This window comes from Scyliorhinus canicula, chromosome 6, assembly GCF_902713615.1.
Source record: "Scyliorhinus canicula chromosome 6, sScyCan1.1, whole genome shotgun sequence".
NCBI classification, from domain to species: Eukaryota; Metazoa; Chordata; class Chondrichthyes; order Carcharhiniformes; family Scyliorhinidae; genus Scyliorhinus; species Scyliorhinus canicula.
In genome coordinates this window covers 87,674,864-87,688,592 of record NC_052151.1, presented here as the reverse complement: position 1 = coordinate 87,688,592, position 13,729 = coordinate 87,674,864, and the positions used below count along the sequence as shown (strand labels likewise).

Genomic DNA, 13,729 nt, shown 5'->3' with positions numbered 1-13,729 from the left:
GACTTTACGAGGACATTGGGGCAGACCTCGCCAGGAGACGGGCCGAATTCAATAGAGCTCTTCACAAGAACAATGCGCGTTTTGGTATGCTGTACCCAGCGAAACTCTGGGTCACATACCAAGAAAGAGAGTATTTCTTCACATGCCCCGGTGAAACAAACAAGTTTATTGAGCAACATGGACTGGAAAACCAACAGCGAGGGTAGAAATACAGGGACCCTGGCAAGAGGCAACAACACACCGATGGGGGGGGGGGGGGGGGGGGGGGGGGTGAGGCAACGCCAGGACCCCCCGCCCCCACCATGGCGAGCGCACCCTGAACAAAAAGCAAACCACTACCCGAGGGACCGCCACAGGTGGGAGACCAGGCCCCAGTACGAGAGAACGAGAGTAGTGGAAAAGGGGCAGCGAGCAAGGGGAGCGCAGGGTAGGATGGGGAGGAGCAGGCAGAAAAAAGCAGAGGCTTGGCAAGGGAGAAGTGAGACAGTAACACCCGAGAGGAGGGTCACCGCACTAGCAAGAAAGCTAGCACCGGGGACATGCAACAAAGCAGGGCTGCAGCGCGCCCCCAACAGGGGGAATGGTGCCAGGCAGAGGTGGGGGGGGGGGACCACTCAACAGAGGCGGGAGAGCAAACAGGGATAGGAGCAGGGGAAAGAGGGACATAGGAGGGATATATGAGAGAGGGGGAGAAATGGGGAGGGAAGAGATGGACCGGGGGGGGGGGGGGGGGGGGGGGGGGGGGGCACAGGATGGGAGGCCATAACCGAGGGCTCAGAACAAGGAATCGCTGCAAGCATCCACCCAGTACGGTCTCTGGGCGAAGGGAGACCCCAGAGTGCAGGGGGCAACCCGCGTGGCAGTCGTACAGCGGGCAGCCATGTTGAGTACCCCCTGGACGAAGGGAAACCCCGGAGCACAGGGGCCCGACCGCATGGAGAGAGCAGTGACAGCGGTCATCCTGGACGGCCCCCTAACAAACGGGATCCCCGGAGGGCAGGGGCGCGTCCACCAGGTAAATATGGTTAATCCCACAGGTGTGAGGGGACAGAAGCCCCCCACCAGGATAGTCACCTGGAACATAAGGGGACTGAACGGCCCAGTGAAAATATCCAGAGTCCTCAACCACCTAAGAAACATGAAGACAGACATAATCTTCCTCCAAGAAATGCATCTGAGAGAGCAGGACCGACTGCGGGTAAGAAAGGGCTAGGTGGGGTGGCAATACTGTTACGGGATGAGGGCCAGGGGGGTGGCAATACTGATCAGCAAAGGGACAATGTTTAGGGCGACAAAGATGGTTACGGACCCAGGGAGGTGGTATGTCATGGTCAGCGGGGCCCTGGATGGGGCACCGGTTGTACTAGTTAATGTGTACGCACCCAACTGGGACGACACGAGCTTCATCAAGAAGACCATGGCGGAAATCCCAGACATAGCGATGCACCGACTAATCATGGGGGGGGGCACTTCAACTGTGCACAGGATCCAACGACTGACAGATCAAATCCCAAAACAGGCAAAACCTCAAGCGTGGCAAGAGAACTCGGTCACTTTATGGAACAGATGGGAGCGGTGGACCCCTGGAGGTTCACCCACCCAGGGGAGGAGTTCTCCTTATTCTCCCCAGTGCACAATGTATACACCAGAATTTACTTCTTTGTAGTGGGGAAAAAGGTGCTTCCGGGGGTAGACAAAGTGGTGTACTCCACAATTCTGATATCAGGTCACGCACCACACTACATGGACGTGAGGCTGGAGACGGGCAGGACCCAACACCTCGCATGGAGGTTGGACGTTGCCCTACTAGCTGACAAGGCCTTCAACGTAAAGATATCGCGGGCCATAGCAGAGTACAAGGCGAACAATCAGAACGGGGAGGTCACACCGTCCACGTTCTGGGAAACGTAAAAGGCCTTACTGAGAGGAGAAATCATCACTTTCAAAGCGCGAAGAGATAGGGAGGAAAGGGCGACAGACTCGCTGGCTAAGGGCACACTGCCACCCACGCCAGCACAAGCCTCAAACTCGCTGATACTGAAGAAGGACAAAGACCCAACGGAATGTGGGTCATTCAGACCCATCTCACTGCTGAACGCAGATACCAAAATACTGGCCAAGATTCTAGCCAAAAGGCTAGAAGACTGCATGCCAGAGGTGGTAGCAGAGGACCAGATGGGTTTTGTCAAAGGTAGACAGCTTACTTCGAACATTAGGTGCCTGCTGAATGTGACAATGACCCCATCCGGGAGAGAATACCAGAGGTGATCATCTCCCTAGTCGCAGAAAAGGCCTTCGACAGAGTCGAATAGAAATACCTCGTAGAGGTACTGGAGCGGTTCGGGCTTGGAACAGGATTCACCTCGGGTAAAACTCCTGTACAACGTTCCCATGGTGAGCGTACGGACAAACAACACCAACTCCCGATACTTCCAGCTGCACAGGGGCACCAGACAAGGATGCCCACTGTCCCCGCTGCTGTTCGTTCCAGCGATCGAGCCACTAGCACTTTGCGCTCAGAGATGCAAAAAGCTGGAGGGGGATCCAAAGGGGCGGCAGAGAGCACAGAGTCTCACTCTATGCAGATGACCTGCTCCTCTACATTTCAGACCCACAAGGCAGCATGGGTGGAATCATCGCGCTCCTGAAAGAGTTTGGCACCTTCTCGGGCTACAAATTCAACATGTGCAAAAGCGACATCTTCCCGGTACACCCACATGTAGGGGTGGCAGCACTAAAGGGGCTGCCGTTCAAACAAGCCCGACACAAATTCCGCTACCTGGGGATCCAAATAGCCCATGACTGGAAAGGGATCCACAAATGGAACCTCACCAGTCTGACAGAGGAAGTAAAAAAGGACCTGCAAAGATGGAACACACTCCCACTCTCCCTCGCGGGGAGAGTCCAGACAATCAAGATGAACGTACTGCCCAGGTACCTCTTCCTATTCAGATCCATCCCGATCTACTTCCCCAAGGCCTTTTTCTTTTTTTTTTATAAATTTAGATTAGCCAATTATTTTTTCCAATTAAGGGGCAATTTAGCGTGGCCAATCCACCTACTCTGCACATTTTTGGGTTGTGGGGGCGAAACCCACGCAGACACGGGGAGAACGTGCAAACTCCACACGGACAGTGACCCAGAGCCGGGATTGAACCTGGGACCTCAGCGCCGTGAGGCGGTTATGCTAACCACTAGGCCACCGTGCTGCCCCCCGCCTTTTTCAAAGCACTAGACAAACTAATCATGGCGTTCGTATGGGGGGGGGGGAAGAAGAAGAATGCTAGGATCCCAAAGAAGGTCCTGCAAAAAGCAAAATCCAGGGGGGGCTTGCCCTCCCAAACCTACAATTCTACCACTGGGCGGCGATGGCCGAGCGAATAAGGGGATGGATCAAAGGAGGAGCCAGAAGCTGAATGGGAGAACACGGAGGAGGCCTCCTGCATGGGGACCTCCCTCCGGGCCCTCGCCACAGCAGCACTCCCATCCCCACCCAAAAAACACTCCAGCACCCCGGTGGTGACACCACCCTCCAGTCCTGTAACCAACTACAGCAGCAATTTGGCCTGACCAAAGTGTCGGACATAGGTTCACACCAGCGCTAACTGACACCACCTTCAAAAGGTGGGAACAGGACGGAGGGACACTGACAGTCAGGGACCTATACACGGACGGCATGATCGCAACAATGGACGAACTGACAGAGAAATTCCAGCTAGGCAGGGGGAACGAGCTAAGGTACCTGCAACTCAAAAACTTTCTACGAAAGGAGACAAGGACATACCCACAACCGCCACGACATACATTACTGGAAGAGTTACTGGACGCAAGCATCCTAGATAAAGGAAACTGTAGCGACATGTATGGCCGACTGGTAGAAGGGGCCAACACTGTATTGGACGCAACAAGAATGAAATGGGAGGAGGACCTGGGGATCGAAATAGGGTGGGGACTCTGGAGTGAAGCACTGCATAGGGTCAACTCCACCTCCACGTGCGCAAGGCTCAGCCTGACGCAACTAAAAGTGGTACATAGAGCCCATTTAACAAGAACCTGTATGAGTAGGTTCTTCCCAGAGGTGGAGGATAGATGCGAACGGTGTCAAGGAGGCCCAACCAACCACGCCCACATGTTCTGGTCTTGGCCCAGACTTGTGGAGTACTGGACAGCCTTCTTTGAAGCAATGTCCAAAGTGGTGGGGGTGAGGGTGGAGCCATGCCAGAAAGTGGCGGTCTTCAGGGTTTCAGACCAGCCAGATCTATTCCTGGGGAGGAGGGCAGATGCCCTTGCCTGTGCCTCCCTGATCGCCCGCCGTAGAATCCTGTTTGGCTGGCGGTCAACAGCACCACCCAAAGCTGCAGACTGGCTGTCTGACCTCTCGGAATCTCCCCAAATGGAGAAAATCAATCTAATTTGCCATCCGAGGGTCAGACGACGGCTTCGACAGAACGTGGGAGCCATTCACCCAATTGTTCCGGGACTTTTTTGTGGCCAACAAACAAGCAGAAGAATAGCCAGGTGGCCACGAACCAGGGGAAAGTAGCCAAAGCATGAGAGGGAGAGATAGACCGGGAGAGGTCAGCTAGACGTAAGAGGAAAGAAAGGCGAACCACAGCGGGGCAGGGGTGTGTGGGGGAAGGGGGTGAAAGAGGGAAGAGACAGGGAACAATAGAGAGCCAGGGGGTGAGGGGGGGGAGGAGGCAGGGAAACGTTAACAAAAATTGGCATCCACAGGAACAGAGAAAAAGGAGAATACAGGCGGAAGACGGGAGGGCTGGCTGAAGCGGAAGTGAGCACGAGATGACAACAGCAGCGAAATCCATCCAGGAGAAGCAAGGACAACACCGGCACCAGACCCATTTAAGTACTGCCCTCCATAATAGTCTCTCCGGCATCCAAATGTATACTTACCGCCCCCCCCCCCCTCCCCTCGGTCTCCGCTCCCCTGCCCCCCCCCCCCTCCTCACAAACAGATGCCTACTTATGTGTGTAAATAATTTTGCCAAGTGTATAGAGTTGCTGCTGTTGAGCGGGTGCATAATACCCTACCAGTTACTTTATTTGATTCTGTATTTCTCTCGTGTTGTTACGTTTTTTTTCCTTTTGTGATTTGTGTGTGTGTGCCCTTCTCTATATATATATATATATTATATATATATATATACACACACACATTATATATGTATCATATCCTGTGTACATAATACATAACAGCAAATATACTTTGTTCAAAAACCCAATAAAAAACATGTATTAAAAAAAAGACCATAAGACATAGAAGCAGAATTAGGCCACTTGGCCCATCGAGTGAGCTCCGCCATTCAATCATGGCTGATATATTTCTCATCCCCATTCTGCTGCCTTCTCCCCATAATCCCTGATTCCCTTATTAATCAAGAATCTATCTATCTCTGTTGTAAAGACACTCAGTGACTTGGCCTCCACAGCCTTCTGCGGCAAAGAGTTCCACAGATTCACCACCCTTTGGGTGAAGAAATTCCTCCTCGTCTCTGTTTTAAAGGATCGTCCCTTTGGTTTGAGATGGTGTCCTCTGGTTCTAGTTTTTCCGACAAGTGGAAGCATCCTTTCCATGTCCACTCTATCCAGGCCTCGCAGTATCCTGTAAGTTTCAATAAGATCTGCCCTCATCCTTCACCCTGAACTCCAAGTACAGACCCAGAGTCCTCAACCGTCCCTCTCACTGGAATTGAACCTGGGTCCCTGGCGCTGTGAGGCAGCAGTGCTAACCACTGACTCACAATTCCACCCTTGCTGACTAAGTTCCAACAGACTGCAACTACAGCACATAATCCAACTATTTTGTTTGTGTGCAACACAATACAATTTAACAATAAAACATACAATTCAAGTCTCTCATAAATAAAATATGTACCCAAATTACAGTAGCTACGAGAGAATATACCCACCCTTTGTATGAAAACTCATTCATCGCTAAGTCAAATCAACAGATTTACTTTTTTCAAAACCACAACTTCCTGAAATGCAAATCTTCCTGAATGATGCAAAGTAAGCCTCATCGGACAAAGTTATCCAAACTCATTCCAAAGTTATGTGAAATTTTTTGGGATGGAAGCCCAGGGAGTGAATGTCACAGGTTATTATACCACCACAAGGATCAATAGTTATGCAGGGATTCAGATGGCCTGGGTCATGTCCTGCTCCCTATTCAGCCATTGCCCAGGACTGTTCTGATCTCCTACTCGCCAGAGGTCAGCTCACCCCGCACAAACCCACCACTCAAATCAGACCTCGCAGTTGGTGGGGCTCAGCACCCGAGGCTGACAATGATTGAATGCAACTTACTGTTCTGCCTCGATGCTGCTGTCAAGCGCGACGTAGTTGCTGGGAATGTAGCCTTGCCTGCCGTCCCCTCGCCACAGCGAGTGAGCCAACCACCAGTTGTCCAGCGACTGGTCAGTCACCTCCAACTTTTCCCCGGCTTCGAAGCTCAGATCCTCGGGAGTGCGAGCCGAGTAGTCGTACAGAGCCACGTAGATCTTGCGCTGCGGCAGCGCCGGCTCTGGTGGTAGGGGCCGAGACAGGGTGGTGGGGGTATTTTCCGATACCCTGCCCGGACCTTCGGGCTTTGGCTTGTCGAAGAGACAGGGACAGATGCACTTGAAGCAAACGCAGCAAGTCCGGATGAAATTGCCCATGACTGGCTTCCCCTCGCCCCACTCTGTTGTGGATCCGCCCCGCTCTACTCTGTCTCCCAGGGGGAAGGCATTTCAAATGAATCAACGAGCAAGGTCTCTTTAAAGTCTTTCAATTAAGTCGGAATAGACCCGAAACAAACTTCTCTCCCAGTTCCCTTCGCTGCTCCTCGGCGCAATCCTCTCCCCACTTGGAAGTGGGAACAGGAAGTGTTTCTCATAATATCAGGTGCCAAAGAATCCGCACCGAGATTTGGCCTCAGTCATGTCGACACAACCTAACCCACATCAAACTGCTTCCAGATCGATCACTAGAAACTGCCTTTTATTTCCTGGTCTGGGGTTCTCCCGAAAGTGCAGACTATTCCAAAAATGCATTGCAGTCAGTGAACCTTTTAAAACGGATCAAACTCTGTTTTTATGTTTATTGTCATTGGGATTGAAGTTGAATATGGAAGTCAAGTGATGAGCTTAAATGACGCAAATTGTATTATAAACATTATATGATCTGCGACCTAATATCTATGCATTGTTTACATCTCAAAATAAAAGAGAAGGGTGTGACGATTTAAAAGGATGCCATTTACTAAACAAACTCCAGTGTAAGGCACCTGTGAATACTGCAGTGCCCCCGTCTGGGGCTGCGACTATTATCATGGTTAGCCCTTTGTCTTTGATTTTTCCTGTGGGTACGATTACAACTGTTACGATTATAAAGTGTCTTTAAAATAGTTTTGCTTTGAAAATCATGCAGGTAAATCTGTACATATTTTTAAGAAATTTCCTGATAGAGTTTTACTTCATTCCAGAAAAGCTGCTGGGTTATTTAAGCAACATTTATAGTTAGACTGAAATATTAAATTCTGACAGTGCCGAAGCTCTGAAATTCCAACTGAACTCTTTGACTTAGCTGTTGGTCCCTGTGGTGAATTATAGACCTACCAATTCACACTGTGTTCCAGTATATGCATTATGTCCTTGTGGGCTCTGTATACGAGCCGTTGCGCAGCTCTGCCCATAGGGGGAGATGAGGAGTTTGTATTGGGCTCCACCCTTGGCTCCGCCCATGGCTCCTCCCACTAACCGGAAGTATAAAGCTTTGCAGTCGTGAGCCTGCCTGCCAGTTCATCTCGTCACAGGCAGGCTCTGTTGTAAGATTATTAAAACCACTGTTCACTTCCAATCTCATGTCTTGTGAATTGATGGTCACATCAGTCCCCTGTTGTTATATCTCGTCATCAGAAGGCAGCTCACCACCACTTTCTCCACGGGAAATTTTGGGATGTGCATTCAGTGCTGGCCTAGCCAGTAAAGTCCACATCTCATGAATAAAAAAAATGTCTCCCATGTCAAATTTTCTGCACCAGTAGAGGCCACTCGGCCCCTTGAGCCTGCTCCATCATTCAATAAGATCATGGCAGATCTAATTATCACCTCAAACCTGCCTACCCCTGATAACCTATCCCCACTTGCCGGTCAAGAATCTATTCATGTGGCCATTGACTTTGGCCAAGGCCAGATGATCTCCCTGGCATGCAAAACTGGAAAATCCCATTCCCCATTCTGTGCTGTTTAACTCACTGGAATATGGAGTTTTCATGGTGCTGCAGTTTACTGTCTCCTCTTAAAATAGACCTGTGCTGCACACAGTGTTCAGATTACCCAACCAATCTGGATAGTTTACTCCAGGGTTAGATCATCCTTTCCTTGCAGCATGTCTGAGAGCGGGTTGTCTTTTTTGTTACTCCTAAAACTATTCTGTTATATTTTAAATAATGACTTATCTAAAATATATATATTACTCTTGAATCCACCAAGATGATAAAATGACCAATAGTCTTCTTGTTGAAAGATGAACTATTTAATGAGTAATAAAATAATAAACTGTGAGTCCTTTTACTCAATACTAAACTAACAAAACTAAACTAAGAATTAAAGTAAAATACAGATAACTATATAACTATACACTATTATAACAAACTAGTTTTAACTTCTCTCACTCTAGCTATTCTATGTCTTGCTTGTTCACGGTTCTGAATCACATCATCATCATCTGACTTAGAAAAGGCGGGAAACCAGTTCTTATAGTATCTGACTGTAAGCCATCTAGTGTTGAAATGTCTGTACTCCATTTACATACATTGATCATGTATATTGATATCTGAATATCACTACATCCCCCTTTGTTTTTAACATTTCTTTAAAATGTTTGAAAAGAAAATTTACATAAGAAATGCAGTGTAAACAGTATACAGTAATCACTAGATTATTGAAAAAGTTCAAAAATTCAGACGACTGGGTCTTCTCCTTGTCGATCTTCTCAACTTCAAAGGTGATGAAGAATTCTCCAGTTTGTTGTGAATCAGTACATTGGATTGCATTCTTCTTTCAAGTTGTTTGGAGACAGTCTGGTTCAAATCAAGACCTGGAAAAATGTTGACAGTTATTTTGACTTGAAGTAGATCTCTTTTATTTCTTCTAAGAATGGTTCCAGCAGAAGTTCTGATCAGATAATATTTTGATAAGAATTGCCTAATCATGTGAGCTTTGTCAGACCAACCTCCTTCAGGAAATCTGAATCTAACTATATCATCATCAGATAGAGTAGACAGTTCTTTCGAATGTTGATCAAAATTTCTTTTCTGACTCATTTTCTGTTGTTGCATTCTTCTAAAAATATTTTGTTGTTCTTGATCAGGGAAGTGGGTAATTGAGGTAATGTTGTCCTCAACACTCTGTTGTACAACATTTGAGATAGAGATAAGCCTGTTGATAGAGGAGATGTTCTGTAATTGAGTAAAGCTAAGTAAAAAGCAGAATCAGATTTTTTAGATTTGCTAAGTAGCTGTTTCATGATGTGAACACCTTTCTGTTGATTACGGAAAGTGTGGGCTTGAAGTAACATGTTGAAAGTTGTATTTCAATGAGAAATCACGCCATACATGATTTGAGAAACAAGGGCCATTGTCAGACATTACGATATTGTGAATACCATGTCTGGCAAAAAATCTCCTTGCATGTCTTTATGACATTGTTGGATGTGATGTTGTTCAGTTTCACTCACTCAGGAAAATTGGAAAAATAGTCAATGACTACAAGATAGTCTTTTCCAAAAAAGTGAAAAAGATCTGCACCAACCTTGATCCATGGTAATGTTACTAGATCATGTGATTGCAGTGGTTCTTTGTATTGCTGACTTTGATGGGATTGACATGTTGAACACAATGATATTATGTTTGCAATATCATTGTTGATACTAGGCCAATAGATAGACAGTCTGGCATATCTTCTACATTTATCAATGCCTAGATGACCCTCATGTAATCTCGACAGAATTTCAGAACGCATGCTTTGTGGAATTACAATGTGGTCTTGTCTCAGCAGTATACCATCTACAATAGTCAGTTCTGACTGAATGGATTGATATTGCAGACAATTGCCTTGGGCCATCCTTCTTGAAGATGTTTCATAACTTTCATCAATGGGGTATCTTTCTGTGTTTCAATGCGAATTTGCTGAAATTTGACATCTGATACAAGGAGGAATTATTTGAATAGTTTGTCATGTGAGAGTACCTTTAAGAAATGGGTGTTTATCAAATAGCTGTAGTGGATGTACCTTTAAGAAATGCATGCTTATTAAATAGCTGCAGTGATGTCAGAGTGTGGGTGGAGCTGGGCTGTCTGTTTTTACTTTCGTTTTTGAGCTGGCAGCTACAGTGTGTGTTTAGTTTAGTTTTCAAAGTTGGAGCTTCATCCAGCCAAACAAGGTGTAATATCTTCAGATCACTTGCTAATTTAACAGTCCTCTCAGTGGAGAATTTAAAACCTGCTTTCTTTGTTAAAGAAGGTATTTGTCTTATGGATGTTGCTGGGAAAGATTAAGGTTTACTTAAAGAGTACTGTATTCTTTGGGGGGAGTATTTGAGTTGATGTTTACTATGTGTTTATAAAATGTTAACTGGATTCATAGAATAAACGTTGATTTGATTAAACAGTACTTTAGATCCCTGTTGCATCACAGCTGTAGAGTGGGCCCTTGTGCTCCCCATAACTAAAATCTATTAAATGTTGTGGGTCAGGTGAACGCAATGATACCCTTTTGTGTTCTCTAAACACTGACCCGTAATAAATTGGGGGCTCATAGAATCATAGAACAGTACAGGCCCTTCGGCCCTCAATGTTGTGCCGAACAATGATCACCCTACTCAAACCCACGTATCCACCCTATACCCGTAACCCAACACCCCCGCCCCCCCAACCTTTACTTTTTTTTTAGGACACTACGGGTAATTTAGCAAAGCCAATCCACCTAACCCGCACATCTTTGGACTGTGGGAGGAAACCGGAGCACCCGGAGGAAACCCATGCACACACGGGGAGGACGTGCAGACTCCGCACAGACAGTGACCCAGCCGGGAATCAAACCTGGGACCCTGGAGCTGTGAAGCATTTATGCTAACCACCATGCTACCGTGTTGCCCAACAAGGCTCGAGGGATAAAAGTCTATCTTTCATGATTGGATTGGTTTAGTGAACTTAAAGACAGTGAGGGGTGAGCATATTTGTGGTTGCTTTTCAGGTGTGGTATACCAGTTTAAGTAGGGTGTGTGTTCTGGACAATGGCTCTTTCAGAGTCTCGGAAGTATTTGGGAGTGAAGAAGGTCACAGGCAGTACCTTACGAACAGTGACTAAAAAAAGGCTTTGAGATTTGGCAAAAACATTGCAATTAACGTTACCTGAGAGCACACGAAAAGAAGAGGTACTTACAGTGCTAGTTGAACATTTAAAATTGTCTGAGATACAGTCTGACTCATTAGAAATGGCAAAAATTCAGTTACAGATTAAGCAACTGGAAAATGAGAAAGAATTAAAGGAGCTTGAATACGCAGTGAGGGACAAAGAAAAAGAGAGAGAAGGGGAGCTACAGATCAGGGAAAAAGAAAAGGAGAAAGAAGAAAGAAACGAAGAAAGAATAGCCCCAGCAGAGCAACAGGAAAGAGAAAAGGAGGTACAGATCAGGGCAAAAAAAAAGACAGAGTGGAAAGGGAAAAAGAGAGAGAAGAAAGGGAAAAAGAGATGGAGTTTGAACTTCAGAAAATGGCCATGGAACATGACAGTCAGTTAAAATTGGCGGATGCAAAGGGAAACATACAGTTGGAAGATAGTGATGAGGATAAAGAGAAAGAGCGTCATAGTCGAAAGCTTGGTGGGGATGTATTTAAGTATGTCCAAGCGAGGGGAGCACGGTGGCCTAGTGGTTAGCACAGCTGCCTCACGGCCCTGAGGTCCCAGGTTCGATCCCGGCTCTGGGTCACTGTCCGTGTGGAGTTTGCACATTGTCCCCTTGTCTGCGTGGGTTTCGCCCCCACAACCCAAAAAATGTGCAGAGTAGGTGGATTGGCCACGCTAAATTGCCCGTTAATTGGAAAAAATAATTGGGTAATCTAAATTTATTTTTAAAAAAGATAAGGGCTTTGAAAATAGACCAAACGTCTGAAACTCTCAGAGAAATTATACGTTTGGAGGAGTTTAAAATTCAATACCTGATGCAGTGAGAACTCATGTGGAAGAGCAGAGGATTAAAACTGTGAGGTTAGCAGCAGAAATGGCAGATGATTATCAATTACTTCATTAATCAAAGCTTGGTTTCCGACATCAGTTTCAGCCTGTGAGGAATAGAAACTGGGGAAAAGAGAAGTACTCAAGTGGTCGAAGTAAAGGAGGTCTGATGGGAGAATAAGGAGAGTGTACCTCAGATTAAAAAATACATCCATGAGGGCGGAAGAGAAATGAAAAGTTACAAATGTTTTTATTGTAATAAACTAGTCCATGCGAAGTCACAGTGTTGGTTGAAGAAAAGCACGGGAAAGGCTGATGTGGTCAAACAGGATAAGACAGTGGGGTTTGTTAAAGTGGTAAAGGAAAGCCTAAGTGAAGCGAAGGAGGTGCAAAAGACTGTACAGCCTGATCAAGAGGTGATTGATAAGAAGGTTCCAGATCTCTTTAAAGAATTTACTTGCGTGGGTAATATTTACTCATGTGTACCAGAAGGAGCAGGTAAAGTAGTCACAATTGTAAGAGATACGGGAGCTAGTCAATCTTAATGGAAAGAGATGAGGAGTCTGGGAAGAATATTGCCAGAAAAGGTGGTAATATGTGGAATTCAGGGTGAGACGAGTAGTGTTCAGTTATATAAGGTAAGGTTTGAAAGTCCAGTGAAGATTGGTGAAGTGGTAGTTGGAGTAAAAGAGAAACTATCTTGTCCAGTAATACAGTTTATCTTGGGTAATGGTATAGCTGGATCGTAGGTGGGAGTGATGCCTACTGTGGTTGATAAGCCAGTGGAAATTCAGACAGCTGAAGTGTTGAAGGACGAATATCCTGGGATTTTTCCAGATTGTGTAGTAACAAGGTCGCAAGTTACAGGTTAAGACAAGAGGAGAAATCAAAGAGTGAAGATAAAGTTGAAGTTTAATTATCGGAAATGATTTTTGATCAGATGGTTGTAAAAGAACAAGGACAGGTGGAGGACGAGGTGGATATTTTTAGCTCAGGAAAATTGGCGGAGTTATAACAGAAAGACATAGAAATAAAACAGATGTATCAGAAAGCATACACGTAGGAGGAATCTGACTGTATACCAGAGTGTTATTACCTTAAAAATGATGCCTTGATAGAAAATGGAGACCTGTACATATGTAAGCGGATGAAAAGTGGGCTAAAGTACATCAATTGGTATTGCCGGTAGGTTATAGAAAGGAGGTGTTGCGAGCAACACATGAGGTACCAGTGGGAGGTACTTTGGAGTAAGGACAACTCAAGCTAAAATACAAAAACATTTTTATTGGTCTGGACTACATAAAGATGTAGTTACATTTTGTAGATCAGGTCACACATGTTAAGTGATAGGGAAACCTCAAACAGCGCCCTTAATACCCATTCCAGCATTTGAGGAACCTTTTACAAGGGTCTTAATTGATTGCGTAGGGCTGCTTCCTAAAGCAAAAAGTGGGAATCAATATCTTTTGACTACAATGGATGTGTCTGCTAGG

At 46.2% G+C, this 13,729-nt stretch overlaps 1 protein-coding gene across 1 annotated transcript in view; it reads right to left on the bottom strand.

The window, feature by feature from the left end:
* Window positions 1-7,031, bottom strand: part of frk (fyn-related Src family tyrosine kinase) — a 140,169-nt gene extending 133,138 nt beyond the window's left edge. The window contains exon 1 of the mRNA XM_038799643.1: window positions 6,325-7,031. Within this exon, the coding sequence (XP_038655571.1) occupies window positions 6,325-6,677 (353 nt within the window). The 5' untranslated portion in view covers window positions 6,678-7,031. The remainder of the gene's footprint in view (window positions 1-6,324) is intronic.
* Window positions 7,032-13,729: the final 6,698 nt, after the last annotated feature.